The sequence below is a fragment of the Diorhabda sublineata genome, chromosome 10 (assembly GCF_026230105.1).
Source record: "Diorhabda sublineata isolate icDioSubl1.1 chromosome 10, icDioSubl1.1, whole genome shotgun sequence".
Lineage (NCBI taxonomy): Eukaryota > Metazoa > Arthropoda > Insecta > Coleoptera > Chrysomelidae > Diorhabda > Diorhabda sublineata.
The window spans coordinates 19,934,757-19,956,242 of NC_079483.1; the positions used below are offsets into that span (position 1 = coordinate 19,934,757).

Below are 21,486 nucleotides of genomic sequence, written 5' to 3' on the forward strand. Positions count from 1 at the left end.
TTTAGCCTCCAACTCATCGTGCACTCAATTTTTTCCCACTGCAACCTCTTAATTCCATTTTGGGGTCTTAAATGAGGTTTATTCCTCCAAAAGGAGATAGTTTCTTACCACTGTAGAAGCATTTAAAGATTTCTTGATCTGAACTGTTATTTTTGAGTCGTCAATCACTTTTTTAGACCCAAAAACCTCAAATTTAGCCTCCAACTCATCGTGCACTCAATTTTTTCCCACTGCAACCTCTTAATTCCATTTTGGGGTCTTAAATGAGGTTTATTCCTCCAAAAGGAGATAGTTTCTTACCACTGTAGAAGCATTTAAAGATTTCTTGATCTGAACTGTTATTTTTGAGTCGTCAATCACTTTTTTAGACCCAAAAACCTCAAATTTAGCCTCCAACTCATCGTGCACTCAATTTTTTCCCACTGCAACCTCTTAATTCCATTTTGGGGTCTTAAATGAGGTTTTTTCCTCCAAAAGGAGATAGTTTCTTACCACTGTAGAAGCATTTAAAGATTTCTTGATCTGAACTGTTATTTTTGAGTCGTCAATCACTTTTTTAGACCCAAAAACCTCAAATTTAGCCTCCAACTCATCGTGCACTCAATTTTTTCCCACTGCAACCTCTTAATTCCATTTTGGGGTCTTAAATGAGGTTTATTCCTCCAAAAGGAGATAGTTTCTTACCACTGTAGAAGCATTTAAAGATTTCTTGATCTGAACTGTTATTTTTGAGTCGTCAATCACTTTTTTAGACCCAAAAACCTCAAATTTAGCCTCCAACTCATCGTGCACTCAATTTTTTCCCACTGCAACCTCTTAATTCCATTTTGGGGTCTTAAATGAGTTTTTTTCCTCCAAAAGGAGATAGTTTCTTACCACTGTAGAAGCATTTAAAGATTTCTTGATCTGAACTGTTATTTTTGAGTCGTCAATCACTTTTTTAGACCCAAAAACCTCAAATTTAGCCTCCAACTCATCGTGCACTCAATTTTTTCCCACTACAATCTCTTAATTCCATTTTGGGGTCTTAAATGAGGTTTGTTGCTCCAAAAGGGGACAGTTTCTTTCCACTGTAGAAGCATTTGAAGATTTCTTGATCTGAACTGTTATTTTTGAGTCGTCAATCACTTTTTTAGACCCAAAAACCTCAAATTTAGCCTCCAACTCATCGTGCACTCAATTTTTTCCCACTGCAACCTCTTAATTCCATTTTGGGGTCTTAAATGAGGTTTATTCCTCCAAAAGGAGATAGTTTCTTACCACTGTAGAAGCATTTAAAGATTTCTTGATCTGAACTGTTATTTTTGAGTCGTCAATCACTTTTTTAGACCCAAAAACCTCAAATTTAGCCTCCAACTCATCGTGCACTCAATTTTTTCCCACTGCAACCTCTTAATTCCATTTTGGGGTCTTAAATGAGGTTTATTCCTCCAAAAGGAGATAGTTTCTTACCACTGTAGAAGCATTTAAAGATTTCTTGATCTGAACTGTTATTTTTGAGTCGTCAATCACGTTTATCTTCAGTGGTGGTGGTTTTTAGAGGCCGCCTCGACCAAATGCTGTCGCAAAAACTCCTTGTGGATACAGGAGTTCTATCAAAGCCTCAATAGATACCTGAAGCCGCTAAATCTAGCAGATACAAACCACAGAGCACCACACTTGAATTTATACACGAATTTCAATCGATTTTACCCATTTCAAAACTTCCAAGTCTGAATTTTCGAGAATGTATACGGAATCGACGAAATTTTACCTTTTCCTTCAATTTTTTTCAGTGTAGATCTTCTTTATCGATCATTCTTCATTCGAGTGTATATAGTTTTTGTTATCCCCTCGTATCCTTTCCGCATTCTCCTATTATATTATAATCTCGTTTTAAATGGGAGCTCGAACAATTTGGAATTTCGGAGTAAGTCGTATTTACATACATTCCTTTTATAGAATTCAAACTTTTTCTCACTGAACGAATTTTCCTCTAGTCGGAATAAGGTTTCGGACCTTAATAACATAAGCTGGCCAGCCACATCAAAAGCTACTCGCAAAATACGACCGTGTAAGCAACAAAAATTAATACAGAACCGGTTTTGTGTAAACAAGGTTTGAAAATACCTCGAAACTGGACATTTTAGTAAAGAAAGTCGCTGGGCGGTTCAAAAAGAAGAAGAAAACCAACTGATTAAACTACCAAATCAACCTAGATTTCCCAAATGACTATTAAAGTGACTATTTTTTACAAAATAATGACGAAAACTTGAAATATTAAACAAGGTTTGAAAATACCTCGAAACTGGACATTTTAGTAAAGAAAGTCGCTGGGCGGTTCAAAAAGAAGAAGAAAAACAACTGATTAAACTACCAAATCAACCTAGATTTCCCAAATGACTATTAAAGTGACTATTTTTTACAAAATAATGACGAAAACTTGAAATATTAAACAAGGTTTGAAAATACCTCGAAACTGGACATTTTAGTAAAGAAAGTCGCTGGGCGGTTCAAAAAGAAGAAGAAAAACAACTGATTAAACTACCAAATCAACCTAGATTTCCCAAATGACTATTAAAGTGACTATTTTTTACAAAATAATGACGAAAACTTGAAATATTAAACAAGGTTTGAAAATACCTCGAAACTGGACATTTTAGTAAAGAAAGTCGCTGGGCGCTTAAAAAAGAAGAAGAAAAACAACTAATTAAACTACCAAATTAACCTCGATTTCCCAAATGACTATTAAAGTGACTATTTTTTACAAAATAATGACGAAAACTTGAAATATTAAACAAGGTTTGAAAATACCTCGAAACTGGACATTTTAGTAAAGAAAGTCGCTGGGCGGTTAAAAAAGAAGAAGAAAAACAACTAATTAAACTACCAAATTAACCTCGATTTCCCAAATGACTATTAAAGTGACTATTTTTTACAAAATAATGACGAAAACTTGAAATATTAAACAAGGTTTGAAAATACCTCGAAACTGGACATTTTAGTAAAGAAAGTCGCTGGGCGGTTCAAAAAGAAGAAGAAAACCAACTGATTAAACTACCAAATCAACCTAGATTTCCCAAATGACTATTAAAGTGACTATTTTTTACAAAATAATGACGAAAACTTGAAATATTAAACAAGGTTTGAAAATACCTCGAAACTGGACATTTTAGTAAAGAAAGTCGCTGGGCGGTTCAAAAAGAAGAAGAAAAACAACTGATTAAACTACCAAATCAACCTAGATTTCCCAAATGACTATTAAAGTGACTATTTTTTACAAAATAATGACGAAAACTTGAAATATTAAACAAGGTTTGAAAATACCTCGAAACTGGACATTTTAGTAAAGAAAGTCGCTGGGCGGTTAAAAAAGAAGAAGAAAAACAACTAATTAAACTACCAAATTAACCTCGATTTCCCAAATGACTATTAAAGTGACTATTTTTTACAAAATAATGACGAAAACTTGAAATATTAAACAAGGTTTGAAAATACCTCGAAACTGGACATTTTAGTAAAGAAAGTCGCTGGGCGGTTCAAAAAGAAGAAGAAAACCAACTGATTAAACTACCAAATCAACCTCGATTTCCCAAATGACTATTAAAGTGACTATTTTTTACAAAATAATGACGAAAAGTTGAAATATTAAACAAGGTTTGAAAATACCTCGAAACTGGACATTTTAGTAAAGAAAGTCGCTGGGCGGTTCAAAAAGAAGAAGAAAACCAACTGATTAAACTACCAAATCAACCTCGATTTCCCAAATGACTATTAAAGTGACTATTTTTTACAAAATAATGACGAAAACTTGAAATATTAAACAAGGTTTGAAAATACCTCGAAACTGGACATTTTAGTAAAGAAAGTCGCTGGGCGGTTCAAAAAGAAGAAGAAAACCAACTGATTAAACTACCAAATCAACCTCGATTTCCCAAATGACTATTAAAGTGACTATTTTTTACAAAATAATGACGAAAACTTGAAATATTAAACAAGGTTTGAAAATACCTCGAAACTGGACATTTTAGTAAAGAAAGTCGCTGGGCGGTTCAAAAAGAAGAAGAAAACCAACTGATTAAACTACCAAATCAACCTAGATTTCCCAAATGACTATTAAAGTGACTATTTTTTACAAAATAATGACGAAAAGTTGAAATATTAAACAAGGTTTGAAAATACCTCGAAACTGGACATTTTAGTAAAGAAAGTCGCTGGGCGCTTAAAAAAGAAGAAGAAAACCAACTGATTAAACTACCAAATCAACCTAGATTTCCCAAATGACTATTAAAGTGACTATTTTTTACAAAATAATGACGAAAAGTTGAAATATTAAACAAGGTTTGAAAATACCTCGAAACTGGACATTTTAGTAAAGAAAGTCGCTGGGCGCTTAAAAAAGAAGAAGAAAACCAACTGATTAAACTACCAAATCAACCTAGATTTCCCAAATGACTATTAAAGTGACTATTTTTTACAAAATAATGACGAAAAGTTGAAATATTAAACAAGGTTTGAAAATACCTCGAAACTGGACATTTTAGTAAAGAAAGTCGCTGGGCGGTTAAAAAAGAAGAAGAAAACCAACTGATTAAACTACCAAATCAACCTAGATTTCCCAAATGATTATTAAAGTGACTATTTTTTACAAAATAATGACGAAAACTTGAAATATTAAACAAGGTTTGAAAATACCTCGAAACTGGACATTTTAGTAAAGAAAGTCGCTGGGCGGTTCAAAAAGAAGAAGAAAACCAACTGATTAAACTACCAAATCAACCTCGATTTCCCAAATGACTATTAAAGTGACCATTTTTTACAAAATAATGACGAAAACTTGAAATATTAAACAAGGTTTGAAAATACCTCGAAACTGGACATTTTAGTAAAGAAAGTCGCTGGGCGCTTAAAAAAGAAGAAGAAAACCAACTGATTAAACTACCAAATCAACCTCGATTTCCCAAATGACTATTAAAGTGACCATTTTTTACAAAATAATGACGAAAACTTGAAATATTAAACAAGGTTTGAAAATACCTCGAAACTGGACATTTTAGTAAAGAAAGTCGCTGGGCGCTTAAAAAAGAAGAAGAAAACCAACTGATTAAACTACCAAATCAACCTAGATTTCCCAAATGACTATTAAAGTGACTATTTTTTACAAAATAATGACGAAAAGTTGAAATATTAAACAAGGTTTGAAAATACCTCGAAACTGGACATTTTAGTAAAGAAAGTCGCTGGGCGCTTAAAAAAGAAGAAGAAAACCAACTGATTAAACTACCAAATCAACCTAGATTTCCCAAATGACTATTAAAGTGACTATTTTTTACAAAATAATGACGAAAAGTTGAAATATTAAACAAGGTTTGAAAATACCTCGAAACTGGACATTTTAGTAAAGAAAGTCGCTGGGCGCTTAAAAAAGAAGAAGAAAACCAACTGATTAAACTACCAAATCGACCTAGATTTCCCAAATGACTATTAAAGTGACTATTTTTTACAAAATAATGACGAAAACTTGAAATATTAAACAAGGTTTGAAAATACCTCGAAACTGAACATTTTAGTAAAGAAAGTCGCTGGGCGCTTAAAAAAGAAGAAGAAAACCAACTGATTAAACTACCAAATCAACCTCGATTTCCCAAATGACTATTAAAGTGACCATTTTTTACAAAATAATGACGAAAACTTGAAATATTAAACAAGGTTTGAAAATACCTCGAAACTGGACATTTTAGTAAAGAAAGTCGCTGGGCGCTTAAAAAAGAAGAAGAAAACCAACTGATTAAACTACCAAATCAACCTAGATTTCCCAAATGACTATTAAAGTGACTATTTTTTACAAAATAATGACGAAAACTTGAAATATTAAACAAGGTTTGAAAATACCTCGAAACTGGACATTTTAGTAAAGAAAGTCGCTGGGCGGTTCAAAAAGAAGAAGAAAAACAACTGATTAAACTACCAAATCAACCTAGATTTCCCAAATGACTATTAAAGTGACTGTTTTTTACAAAATAATGACGAAAAGTTGAAATATTAAACAAGGTTTGAAAATACCTCGAAACTGGACATTTTAGTAAAGAAAGTCGCTGGGCGGTTAAAAAAGAAGAAGAAAACCAACTGATTAAACTACCAAATCAACCTAGATTTCCCAAATGACTATTAAAGTGACTGTTTTTTACAAAATAATGACGAAAAGTTGAAATATTAAACAAGGTTTGAAAATACCTCGAAACTGGACATTTTAGTAAAGAAAGTCGCTGGGCGGTTCAAAAAGAAGAAGAAAACCAACTGATTAAACTACCAAATCAACCTAGATTTCCCAAATGACTATTAAAGTGACTATTTTTTACAAAATAATGACGAAAACTTGAAATATTAAACAAGGTTTGAAAATACCTCGAAACTGGACATTTTAGTAAAGAAAGTCGCTGGGCGGTTAAAAAAGAAGAAGAAAAACAACTGATTAAACTACCAAATCAACCTAGATTTCCCAAATGACTATTAAAGTGACTATTTTTTACAAAATAATGACGAAAACTTGAAATATTAAACAAGGTTTGAAAATACCTCGAAACTGGACATTTTAGTAAAGAAAGTCGCTGGGCGGTTAAAAAAGAAGAAGAAAAACAACTGATTAAACTACCAAATCAACCTAGATTTCCCAAATGACTATTAAAGTGACTATTTTTTACAAAAAAATGACGAAAACTTGAAATATTAAACAAGGTTTGAAAATACCTCGAAACTGGACATTTTAGTAAAGAAAGTCGCTGGGCGGTTCAAAAAGAAGAAGAAAACCAACTGATTAAACTACCAAATCAACCTAGATTTCCCAAATGACTATTAAAGTGACTATTTTTTACAAAATAATGACGAAAACTTGAAATATTAAACAAGGTTTGAAAATACCTCGAAACTGGACATTTTAGTAAAGAAAGTCGCTGGGCGGTTAAAAAAGAAGAAGAAAAACAACTGATTAAACTACCAAATCAACCTAGATTTCCCAAATGACTATTAAAGTGACCATTTTTTACAAAATAATGACGAAAACTTGAAATATTAAACAAGGTTTGAAAATACCTCGAAACTGGACATTTTAGTAAAGAAAGTCGCTGGGCGCTTAAAAAAGAAGAAGAAAACCAACTGATTAAACTACCAAATCAACCTAGATTTCCCAAATGACTATTAAAGTGACTATTTTTTACAAAATAATGACGAAAACTTGAAATATTAAACAAGGTTTGAAAATACCTCGAAACTGGACATTTTAGTAAAGAAAGTCGCTGGGCGGTTCAAAAAGAAGAAGAAAAACAACTGATTAAACTACCAAATCAACCTAGATTTCCCAAATGACTATTAAAGTGACTGTTTTTTACAAAATAATGACGAAAAGTTGAAATATTAAACAAGGTTTGAAAATACCTCGAAACTGGACATTTTAGTAAAGAAAGTCGCTGGGCGGTTAAAAAAGAAGAAGAAAACCAACTGATTAAACTACCAAATCAACCTAGATTTCCCAAATGACTATTAAAGTGACTGTTTTTTACAAAATAATGACGAAAAGTTGAAATATTAAACAAGGTTTGAAAATACCTCGAAACTGGACATTTTAGTAAAGAAAGTCGCTGGGCGGTTCAAAAAGAAGAAGAAAACCAACTGATTAAACTACCAAATCAACCTAGATTTCCCAAATGACTATTAAAGTGACTATTTTTTACAAAATAATGACGAAAACTTGAAATATTAAACAAGGTTTGAAAATACCTCGAAACTGGACATTTTAGTAAAGAAAGTCGCTGGGCGGTTAAAAAAGAAGAAGAAAAACAACTGATTAAACTACCAAATCAACCTAGATTTCCCAAATGACTATTAAAGTGACTATTTTTTACAAAATAATGACGAAAACTTGAAATATTAAACAAGGTTTGAAAATACCTCGAAACTGGACATTTTAGTAAAGAAAGTCGCTGGGCGGTTAAAAAAGAAGAAGAAAAACAACTGATTAAACTACCAAATCAACCTAGATTTCCCAAATGACTATTAAAGTGACTATTTTTTACAAAAAAATGACGAAAACTTGAAATATTAAACAAGGTTTGAAAATACCTCGAAACTGGACATTTTAGTAAAGAAAGTCGCTGGGCGGTTCAAAAAGAAGAAGAAAACCAACTGATTAAACTACCAAATCAACCTCGATTTCCCAAATGACTATTAAAGTGACTATTTTTTACAAAATAATGACGAAAACTTGAAATATTAAACAAGGTTTGAAAATACCTCGAAACTGGACATTTTAGTAAAGAAAGTCGCTGGGCGGTTAAAAAAGAAGAAGAAAAACAACTGATTAAACTACCAAATCAACCTAGATTTCCCAAATGACTATTAAAGTGACTATTTTTTACAAAATAATGACGAAAACTTGAAATATTAAACAAGGTTTGAAAATACCTCGAAACTGGACATTTTAGTAAAGAAAGTCGCTGGGCGGTTAAAAAAGAAGAAGAAAAACAACTGATTAAACTACCAAATCAACCTAGATTTCCCAAATGACTATTAAAGTGACTATTTTTTACAAAATAATGACGAAAACTTGAAATATTAAACAAGGTTTGAAAATACCTCGAAACTGGACATTTTAGTAAAGAAAGTCGCTGGGCGGTTAAAAAAGAAGAAGAAAAACAACTGATTAAACTACCAAATCAACCTAGATTTCCCAAATGACTATTAAAGTGACTATTTTTTACAAAAAAATGACGAAAACTTGAAATATTAAACAAGGTTTGAAAATACCTCGAAACTGGACATTTTAGTAAAGAAAGTCGCTGGGCGGTTCAAAAAGAAGAAGAAAACCAACTGATTAAACTACCAAATCAACCTCGATTTCCCAAATGACTATTAAAGTGACTATTTTTTACAAAATAATGACGAAAACTTGAAATATTAAACAAGGTTTGAAAATACCTCGAAACTGGACATTTTAGTAAAGAAAGTCGCTGGGCGGTTAAAAAAGAAGAAGAAAAACAACTGATTAAACTACCAAATCAACCTAGATTTCCCAAATGACTATTAAAGTGACTATTTTTTACAAAATAATGACGAAAACTTGAAATATTAAACAAGGTTTGAAAATACCTCGAAACTGGACATTTTAGTAAAGAAAGTCGCTGGGCGGTTCAAAAAGAAGAAGAAAAACAACTGATTAAACTACCAAATCGACCTAGATTTCCCAAATGACTATTAAAGTGACTATTTTTTACAAAAAAATGACGAAAAGTTGAAATATGTTGTTGTTAATTTTATTTCTCGTACCAGAGAGACTATCGAACAACACCCTGTATAACTAGCAACGTATAAAGTGCCTGTTGGCAATCGTTATTGAGTCTCATTAAATTATCTATATGAAAACGGTTTAGAAGGAAATATTTCGATAATTTCCAATCCTAATTTACATATCTAGCTCCCTCTAATGGTTACCATTGGCAATTTATATTCTAAATATCTGCTTCATATCAAACTATACAATCCAATAGTTCAAGTGTGTAAAAGCTGAAGCTTCCGGCGCCGTCGGCAGCATCCAATATAATTAGTTTTCAACAAATGCGACTCTGTTTTGTCTGTTTTGGTATCGAGAATTTCTCCCATTTTGGCTATTTTGAAGTACACGTTAATTTTAAACGATACCCCGTCCCCAGAAACGACGCAAATCAGGTCGTTATTCGATTTATTAACGGTATAAATAAAGTGAAAACATTATAGAAGTTAATACAGGGTGGTTTTTGAATGTTATAGTCCATTCGTACTAACGGATAAACAGATAATCGATATCTTTACTAATACAGCAATTGCGAGTGTCTGGAGTTTTGAAATTTATTAATCTTATAACCAAAATGTAATTTAGCATTACAGCAATATTTTCCCATATAACCTAATACGCTCTTCACTATACAGGATGTCCCAGGAAGAGTTATAACTATATATGGCAAAATACTCATAGTAAAATCATGAAAATTACTACGTTTAGGTTTTCGGATACGATCTTTTTAACTAAAATATTTTCAAAGATGGTCGACTTCCGGTTCTACCGGAAATCGACTGGAACTTTGTTATTTTATATGGAACACCCTATATATTAATACATTTTTGAAATCTACGTGAAATTTTAGTATACTTTTGTCTAAAAACTTTTTTGGAAAAATGCTTACTTTTTGAGTTATAAATTATTTTATAAAAAATTTGACAGTTGCATACCCTTATAAATTATTTTTTTACGATGATACCCTTAAAGATATGAAAATGGTTTTTGTTCGGTTACTTTAAACAAGGTCAGACGTATTTGAATCTATGTTGAAAAATTTTCATTTTATACAGGGTGTGTCTCAATTTAATAAGCAAAATTATGTAAATTTGCTTTTAATACATGGCGAATGTGACAAAGTTATTGCAAATTATTTGCTGCTATTTACATATTTTTCCATTTTAACGATTTTCTAAAATATCAACAATTGATTAATGACAGTTAAATAAGTGTCATTTATTACAAAATCTACTAAAAGTATACATAAAAAATTAAAACTTGTTAAAACATATAATAATAATTAAAAACCTGAAATTTTTCGGTAACGACTAAAAATTGAAATAGGATTTTTTACTTTTTACCCTTGAATGTATTAAAATAGAAAAAACCGGGTGGTTCTATTTAAAAAAATAAAGAAATTTGATATTTATGAAGTTAAACTTTGAACCATTTTTATACACACCCTGTATAAAATAAAACATTTTTCAACATAGATTCAAATACGTCTGACCTTGCTAAAAGCAATCGTACAGAAACCATTTTCATATTTTTAAGGGTATCTTTGTAAAAAAATAATTTGTAAGGGTGTGCAACTGTCAAATTTTTTACCAAAAAATTAATAACTCAAAAAGTAAGCATTTTTCGAAAAAAGTTCTTAGACAAAACTATACTAAAATTTTACGTAGATTTTAAAAATGTATTAATATACAGGGTGTTCTATATAAAACAACAAAGTTACAGTCGACTTCCGGTAGAACCGGAAGTCGGCCATCTTTGAAAATATTTTAGTTAAAAAGATCGTATCCGAAAACCCAAACGTAGAAATTTTCATGATTCTACTACAAGTATTTTGCCATATATACAGATAGTTTTAACTCGTCGTGAGACACCCTGTATCGAGCGATTCAAATTGTCCCTATGAACTCCAACCTCATTAATTTTATCGTTTATTTAATTATTTTATATTAATGTGACTATTCGTATCTACTAATCTACTAATTATAATTTTCTACATTTGTTATTGTATACGATAAGATTTAGTATTTAAGGCAGTTTGTACACCAACTTATGTCTCAGACGGCCCAGCATTTGAGATGTGGGCATATTTTAAGGATTTTTTGGGTCTGTAGAGTTGTTGAGCACGTCAATAAATAGACAAATAGTCAATTCGGGAGTAAACAATCGATAATGGTCAAGAAGTTGTCCCACAACCACATTTTCCATAATTCGAAAATACTATATGTGTTTAATAGGCTTATAAATGGTTTTTCCAATTCAAAATTAACGATCAGGTGATAACACCCCGTAGATATATGATAGATACATTCATTTTCTATCTCACGTTCCAAAATGCAAGACAATTTTGAAGTTTCGCAGTTTCGCAAAGTTTTTTGTTCGACATCGAAAACGGAAAAAGGAAGTCATCCAGAAAGTCTTGACATGACGTAGCGGGAAATGTTCGCACAGAAAAACGTTTAAATACCCGAAGTGGATATGCCAAAAAGTTTTTCTCTAATCTAAACGTTATTAGATCGCCAGACTGCTCCACGAACTTACACGATTTGCTTTTTAATGTTATGAGATGCTATCTGAATCACAATTCGTTTGAATTTCCAACTTGGTAAATTGAATTTTTTTTGCCGAGAAAATCGCTTCTTAACGTACGGGATGTTACCATTAAAAAATTCAGTAAAGTTAAGTGAAAAATCGAGTTGTAAACAAGTTACACTTTTAAGTATATAAATATCATAAAATTTCCCGAACCCAACCCATCGTCCTCTACTACACCGATACTTTATGCGTACGACTTTACGTCGTTATATCTCAGAAACGGTGGCTCGTAGGAAAAAAAGTATTAACACGTTTTTTGTAGATAATTTTATGATCTACAATTTTTGTCTTAAGTATTTTTTTGATAAAACTCACCGTTTTTCTGATAATCGCGAAAAACTCATTTTTTTGGCCTTTGACCTTGAATCAGCAAAACGGTGAGTTTTATCATAAAAATACTTCAGATAAAAATTGTACATCATGAAATTATCTACAAAAAATATATCAATACTTTTTTTCCTACGAGCCACCGTTTCTGAGATATAACGATTCAAAAAGTTGTAAAAGTTTTTGATTTCACTTTTTACAACTTTTTGAATCGTTATATCTCAGAAACGGTAGCTCGTAGAAAAAAAAGTATTGATATATTTTTTGTAGATAATTTTATGATCTACAATTTTTGTCTGAAGTATTTTTATGATTAAACTCACGGTTTTGCTGATAAACCCGGCAAACTCATTTTTTATGGGAATTTATGTTTGTATATGTTATTTTTTGTCCTTTGACCTTGAATCAGCAAAACGGTGAGTTTTATCATAAAAATACTTTAGACAAAAATTGTAGATCATAAAATTATCTACAAAAAACGTATTAATACTTTTTTCTCCACGAGCCACCGTTTCTGAGATATAATGATTCAAAAAATTGTAAAAGTCTTTAATGGTTTCACTTTTTACAAATTTTTGAATCGTTATATCTCAGAAACGGTGGCTCCTAGCAAAAAAGTATTGATACGTTTTTTGTAGATAATTTTATGATCTACAATTTTTGTCTGAGGTATTTTTATGATAAAACTCACCGTTTTACTGATAATCGCGAAAGACTTATTTTTTTGGCCTTTGACCTTGAATCAGCAAAACGGTGAGTTTTAACAAGAATCTGTACCCCTTACAAAATATTTTCGTTGGTTTTAACCAGATTGTACTGGACATAACGTGATTTTCATATGTAAAACACGTTTAAAACACAAAATAAGCCCCGGGTTTGAAGTATACAGAAAACATTGATTGAATCTTCGTTTTATCGGAATATTTTTGAGTTGACACTCTGTATAGAGACAGATTCATTCATTAACGGGATCTTTTATGTTCGTACTAACGACCGAAATAAAATTATGCTCAATCATCGAAAAGGGAGACGGGTCTGAAACCTCGCGTCTATTAATATGTACCCGAAGGGGTTCCAGTATCGTGTGCCCCCTTTTCTTTTCTAGTAACAATGATGATCGTGCTTCTAAAGGAGGAAATACAGCAAAAACTCGGCGGGATTATATTAATTGAGGGCCGCTTCAAATGAAATCTAATGAGATCCGTTGTGATTTAGACGACTAACCAACTTTGGCGTTTCTTATTCTGCATAAATCGAACGTGAACATTTAATGAAATGATTTTGACAATGATTGGGGTTACTACGTTTGGATGTGTCAGAAAAGACACGAAGCGAAGTGGAATTATGAGAAATTGATAATAGTCCGGTCAAATTAGACCAAAAAATAAATAAGAGTGAAGCTACTTAAATTCCCATGAAAAAAATGAGTTTTTCGCGATTATCAGCAAAACGGTGAGTTTTATCATAGAAATACTCCAGACAAAAATTGTAGATCATAAAATTATCTACAAAAAACGTATCAATACATTTTTTCCTACGAGCCACTGTTTCTGAGATACAACGATTCAAAAAGTTGTAAAAAGTGAAATCATCCAAAACTTTTACAACTTTTTGAATCGTTATATCTCAGAAACGGTGGCTCGTACGAAAAAAAGTATCGATAAGTTTTTTGTAGATAATTTTATGATCTACAATTTTTGTCTGAGATATTTTTATGATAAAACTCACCGTTTTGCTGATTCAAGGTCAAATGTCAAAAAAATAAGTCTTTCGCGATTATCAGTAAAACGATGAGTTTTATCACAAAAATACCCCAGACAAAAATTGTAGATCATAAAATTATCTACAAAAAACGTATCAATACTTTTTTTCCTACGAGTCACCGTTTCTGAGATATGACGATTCAAAAAGTTGTAAAAAGTGAAACCATTAAAAACTTTTACAATTTTTTGAATCGTTATATCTCAGAAATAGTGGCTTGTATGAGAAAAAGTATTAATAAGTTTTTTGTAGATAATTTTATGATCTACAATTTTTGTCTGAGATATTTTTATGATAAAACTCACCGTTTTGCTGATTCAAGGTCAAATGTCAAAAAAATGAGTCTTTCGCGATTATCAGTAAAACGATGAGTTTTATCATAAAAATACCCCAGACAAAAATTGTAGATCATAAAATTATCTACAAAAAACGTATCAATACTTTTTTTCCTACGAGCCACCGTTTCTGAGATATGACGATTCAAAAAGTTGTAAAAAGTGAAACCATTAAAAACTTTTACAATTTTTTGAATCGTTAATTCTCAGAAATAGTGGCTTGTATGAGAAAAAGTATTAATACGTTTTTTGTGGATAATTTTGTGATCTACAATTTTCGTCGAAGGTATTTTCATGATAAAACTCACCGTTTTGCTGATTCAAGGTCAAATGTCAAAAAAATTAGTTTTTCGCGATTATCAGCAAAACGTTAAGTTTTATCATGAAAATACCTCCAACAAAAATTGTAGATTATAAAATTATCTACAAAAAACGTATCGATACTTTTTTTCGTATAAAGCACCGTTTCTGAGATTAACGATTCAAAAAGTTGTAAAATGTGAAACCATTCAAGACTTTTACAATTTTTTGAATCATTATATCTCAGAAACGGTGGCTCGTAGGATAAAAAGTATTAGCACGTTTTTTGAAGATAATTTTGTGATCTACAATTTTCGTCGAAGGTATTTTCATGATAAAACTCACCGTTTTGCTGATTCAAGGTCAAATGTCAAAAAAATTAGTTTTTCGCGATTATCAGCAAAACGTTAAGTTTTATCATGAAAATACCTCCAACAAAAATTGTAGATTTTAAAATTATCTACAAAAAACGTATCAATACATTTTTTCCTACGAGCCACCGTTTCTGAGATATAACGATTCAAAAAGTTGTAAAATGTGAAACCATTCAAAACTTTTACAACTTTTTGAATCATTATATCTCAGAAACGGTGGCTCGTAGGATAAAAAGTATTAGCACGTTTTTTGAAGATAATTTTGTGATCTACAATTTTCGTCGAAGGTATTTTCATGATAAAACTCACCGTTTTGCTGATTCAAGGTCAAATGTCAAAAAAATTAGTTTTTCGCGATTATCAGCAAAACGTTAAGTTTTATCATGAAAATACCTCCAACAAAAATTGTAGATTTTAAAATTATCTACAAAAAACGTATCAATACATTTTTTCCTACGAGCCACCGTTTCTGAGATATAACGATTCAAAAAGTTGTAAAATGTGAAACCATTCAAAACTTTTACAACTTTTTGAATCATTATATCTCAGAAACGGTGGCTCGTAGGATAAAAAGTATTAGCACGTTTTTTGTAGATAATTTTATGATCTACAATTTTTGTCTAAGGTATTTTTATGATAAAACTCACGAAAAACTCATTTTTTTGATTATTGACTTTGAATCAGTAAAACGGTGAGTTTTATCATAAAAATACTTCAGATACAATCAGATGTTCAATTATGACCCAAAGATAGTCAGCAGTAGTAAAGAACGTTAAATAAGTCACGACTGAACGCAATTTCGATCGTTTTTTTTTTCCATATCCACAGCAACTTTCATTGTTAATACATAAAGCTTCTCGAGCGGTCACCCTGCAGCAACAAGACCAGATAAAGTCAGAGCGCTGTTTCCAGAGTTTACCACGAGACTCAATAACAACATAGCACATTCATTATAAAGCCAAGAGTTATACCTTTGAGATTCTAGACGTTCTATTAAAGATTTTTTGTCTTGAATCGAATTTTTTTACCTGCTGGTTACATAGAGACTTGACAGCTCTATATTTGAGTCATAGAGTTGTTTCGAGCGATTAGATTTCATCAAGATAGCTTACATATTGTACCTCGATGCCATACAGCGAAAAAAATTATCTTAAAGATGATTAACTTACTGTATATTTCTTATATAGTTCCGAGATGAAGTGACACCTCGATATACTGCATATTGGGGGTGTAAATGGGGTTAAATAAGCAATTACCGGGGTTAATAATGAAGAAAAAACATCAATTTACTTCTTGTTAACGATTTTCATTAATATTAGCTTTATAACATACGTATTTGGTCAACGGATATCGTATTATCAAGATACATAAATTGTTACATAATTATGTCATTTACACCAATTGAATTGGTATTTTCCTGCAGCATTAGCTCCGGAAATGCATTTTGACAATTTTCCAGTTTCCCAACTGCATATTTTAACTTGGATACTGCCTAATAGGGGAACATTAACCCCAAAACAAATGGTGGAAATGCTTTTAATTCCTGCCAAATTGTCTTGACTCTAATTATAGTTAACTAACTTTTATTGCCTTTAGCTGGCTTCGAATTGTGTTATCATTCCGAAAGAATGTTTAATACACAGTGAAATAATTTTTTTCTTTCGATTTTGTGTTCATTATCGTGGAAATTTTCCAATTAACTTTGCTCATAAATTATATTTGGAGTTTCATTGGCATGTTGAACATTTTATTATATCGATTCTGATGTTGTTTATTTGTTACAGAAACGTCGTCTATAATTTAACTTTGGCGGAACTTACCGAACAACAAAGGCTACTTTGGTTTTCCAACGAACACGATGCCAAAATGTGTGTAGTTAAGGGCAAAGACGAGGTAAGTACCTTCATACAAGAAAATTTTGGAAATGACGTGACAATAATTTATCATTATACGCGCGTCCTTTTTATCCTTGGTGGAATATTTCGGCTTGATCATCAGTATAATCAATCAATCATCAATATCAACTGTAATTTTTTTTTGTATTACAACGTTGCCGTTACATAATCGTGGATAATATAATTTTATAAAGTGTTATTTTTCGAAAAAAAACGTACTTGTAATTAACCCTGTATATTTCTCACAAATATGGAACTGATGAAATTTAATACACACAGTTACTTAGATTTACATTTTTTTTATTGATTGATGTCAAAAATAAAAGGATATGTCAAATGGTTTCGGAAATACAGAATTTTTTATACGACCATGTCAAATTTTTAGTGATATTTTTCGAAAAAAAAATTACTCGTATTTAACCCTGTATATTCCTCACAATTATGGGACTGAAGAAATTTAATACACACAGTTACTTAGATATACATTTTCTTAATTGATTTATGTCAAAAATAAAAGGATATGTCCAATGGTTTCGGAAATACAGAATTTTTTATACGACCATGTCAAATTTTTAGTGATATTTTTCGAATAAAAAATTACTCGTATTTAACCCTGTATATTTCTCATAAATATGGAACTGAAGAAATTGAATACACACAGTTACTTAGATATACATTTTCTTAATTGATTGATGTCAAAAATAAACGAATATGTCAAATTGTTTTGAAAATACAGAATTTTTTATACGACCATGTCAAATTTTTAGTGATATTTTTCGAAAAAAAAATTACTCGTATTTAACCCTGTATATTTCTCACAAATATGGAACTGATGAAATTTAATGCACACAGTCACTTAGATATACATTTTCTTAATTGATTGATGTAAAAAATAATTGGATATGTCAAATGGTTTCGGAAATACAGAATTTTTTATACGACCATGTCAAATTTTTAGTGATATTTTTCGAAAAAAAAATTACGCGTATTTAACCCTGTATATTCCTTACAAATATCGAACTGAAGAAATTGAATACACACAGTTACTTAGATACACATTTTCTTAATTGATTGATGTCAAAAATAAACGAATATGTCAAATTGTTTCGAAAATACAGAATTTTTTATACGACCATGTCAAATTTTTAGTGTTATTTTTCGAAAAAAAACGTACTTGTAATTAACCCTGTATATTTCTCACAAATATGGAACTGATGAAATTTAATACACGCAGTTACTTAGATTTACATTTTTTTATTGATTGATGTCAAAAATAAAAGGATATGTCAAATGGTTTCGGAAATACAGAATTTTTTATACGACCATGTCAAATTTTTAGTGATATTTTTCGAAAAAAAAATTACTCGTATTTAACCCTGTATATTTCTCACAAATATGGAACTGATGAAATTTAATACAAACAGTCACTTAGATATACATTTTCTTAATTGATTGATGTCAAAAATAAACGAATATGTCGAATGGTTTCGGAAATACATAATTTTTTATACGAACATGTCAAATTTTTGGTGAAATTTTTCGAATAAAAAATTACGCGTATTTAACCCTGTATATTTCTCACAAATATCGAACTGAAGAAATTGAATACACACAGTTACTTAGATACACATTTTCTTAATTGATTTATGTCAAAAATAAACGAATATGTCAAATGGTTTCGGAAATACAGAATTTTTTATACGACCATGTCAAATTTTTAGTGATATTTTTCGAAAAAAAAATTACTCGTATTTAACCCTGTATATTTCTCACAAATATGGAACTGATGAAATTTAATACACACAGTCACTTAGATATACATTTTCTTAATTGATTTATGTAAAAAATAATTGGATATGTCAAATGGTTTCGGAAATACATAATTTTTTATACGAACATGTCAAATTTTTAGTGAAATTTTTCGAATAAAAAATTACGCGTATTTAACCCTGTATATTCCTTACAAATATCGAATTGAAGAAATTGAATACACACAGTTACTTAGATACACATTTTCTTAATTGATTGATGTCAAAAATAAACGAATATGTCAAATGGTTTCGGAAATACAGAATTTTTTATACGACCATGTCAAATTTTTAGTGATATTTTTCGAAAAAAAACGTACTTGTAATTAACCCTGTATATTTCTCACAAATATGGAACTGATGAAATTTAATACACACAGTTACTTAGATTTACATTTTTTTTATTGATTGATGTCAAAAATGAAAGGATATGTCAAATGGTTTCGGAAATACAGAATTTTTTATACGACCATGTCAAATTTTTAGTGATATTTTTCGAAAAAAAAATTACTCGTATTTAACCCTGTATATTTCTCACAAATATCGAACTGAAGAAATTGAATACACTCAGTTACTTAGATACACATTTTCTTAATTGATTGATGTCAAAAATAAACGAATATGTCAAATTGTTTCGGAAATACAGAATTTTTTATACGACCATGTCAAATTTTTAGTGATATTTTTCGAAAAAAAATTACTCGTATTTAACCCTGTATATTTCTCACAAATATGGAACAGATGAAATTTAATACACACAGTCACTTAGATATACATTTTCTTAATTGATTTATGTAAAAAATAATTGGATATGTCAAATGGTTTCGGAAATACATAATTTTTTATACGAACATGTCAAATTTTTAGTGATATTTTTCGAAAAAAAACGTACTTGTAATTAACCCTGTATATTCCTCACAAATATCGAACTGAAGAAATTGAATACACACAGTTACTTAGATACACATTTTCTTAATTGATTGATGTCAAAAATAAACGAATATGTCAAATTGTTTCGAAAATACAGAATTTTTTATACGACCATGTCAAATTTTTAGTGATATTTTCCGAAAAAAAAATTACTCGTATTTAACCCTGTATATTTCTCACAAATATGGAACTGATGAAATTTAATACAAACAGTCACTTAGATATACATTTTCTTAATTGATTTATGTAAAAAATAATTGGATATGTCAAATGGTTTCGGAAATACAGAATTTTTTATACGAACATGTCAAATTTTTAGTGATATTTTTCGAAAAAAAAATTACTCGTATTTAACCCTGTATATTTCTCACAAATATCGAACTGAAGAAATTGAATACACACAGTTACTTAGATGCACATTTTCTTAATTGATTTATGTCAAAAATAAACGAATATGTCAAATGGTTTCGGAAATACAGAATTTTTTATACGACCATGTCCAATTTTTAGTGATATTTTTCGAAAAAAAAATTACTCGTATTTAACCCTGTATATTTCTCACAAATATGGAACTGATGAAATTTAATGCACACAGTCACTTAGATATACATTTTCTTAATTGATTGATGTCAAAAATAAACGAATATGTCAAATGGTTTCGGAAATACAGAATTTTTTATACGACCACGTCAAATTTTTAGTGATATTTTTCGAAAAAAAAAGTACTTGTAATTAACCCTGTATATTCCTCACAAATATCGAACTGAAGAAATTGAATACACACAGTTACTTAGATACAAATTTTCTTAATTGATTGATGTCAAAAATAAACGAATATGTCAAATGGTTTCGGAAATACAGAATTTTTTATACGACCATGTCAAATTTTTAGTGATATTTTTCGAAAAAAAACGTACTTGTAATTAACCCTGTATATTCCTCACAAATATGGAACTGATGAATTTTAATACACACAGTCACTTAGATATACATTTTCTTAATTGATTTATGTAAAAAATAATTGGATATGTCAAATGGTTTCGGAAATACATAATTTTTTATACGAACATGTCAAATTTTTAGTGAAATTTTTCGAATAAAAAATTACTCGTACTTAACCCTGTATATTTCTTACAAATATGGGACTGAAGAAATTCAATACACACAGTTACTTAGATACACATTTTTTTTATTGATTTATGTCAAAAATAAACGAATATGTCAAATGGTTTCGGAAATACAGAATTTTTTATACAAGCACGTCAAATATTTTATGAAATAGTTGGAAATACATGTTTTTAGCTAAAGTTTGCAAAAAATTGTTGTATATTATGTGGTTTTGTTCGAAAAATTCAAAAATTATGTTATTTTTCAAATCGAATGTATAGTTTTCCAAAAAAAACTCATTTTAATGAATTTTCCTGAATTTTTCGCCTATAATAATTTATTTTTAGAGCAACTGATACCTTTTTTGAACTCCTCGTATTAAAAAACACCTTTCCACAAAAAATTTAACCAAACCTAAAATTTTTTTTCATATTTTTATCTCACGAAGAGGAAATTCTACAAAAATACTTTTCATCTTTCAAAATTTTTCAAACTTACTACGTTCTAGTCAATTTTTCTTTATTTAAATGGCAAGTTTTCGACCTAAATCCTTTTTTAAAAATCATTAACCGCATATATCTTTCTTCCACTACTTTCCTCAATCCAAAAATCGATTTATTCATCATTTAATAATCTTTAAAACGTAATTTGAACACATAAAATAATATTTTAACGTTTTTATTTTTTAATATTCCCGATATTTTCACATTTTATTAAAAATTTTCTACTTTTTCATACATTATACTCAGTTTTTTC

General features: G+C 30.1%; 1 protein-coding gene across 2 annotated transcripts in view; it reads left to right on the top strand.

Annotated features, from left to right (window-relative positions):
- The window catches only part of LOC130449794 (semaphorin-1A), a 294,931-nt gene that overhangs the window by 252,757 nt on the left and 20,688 nt on the right, over window positions 1-21,486 (top strand). For both annotated transcript variants that reach the window (XM_056787799.1, XM_056787798.1), the window contains exon 4: window positions 16,775-16,883. In XM_056787799.1, the coding sequence (XP_056643777.1) occupies window positions 16,775-16,883 (109 nt within the window). The remainder of the gene's footprint in view (window positions 1-16,774; window positions 16,884-21,486) is intronic.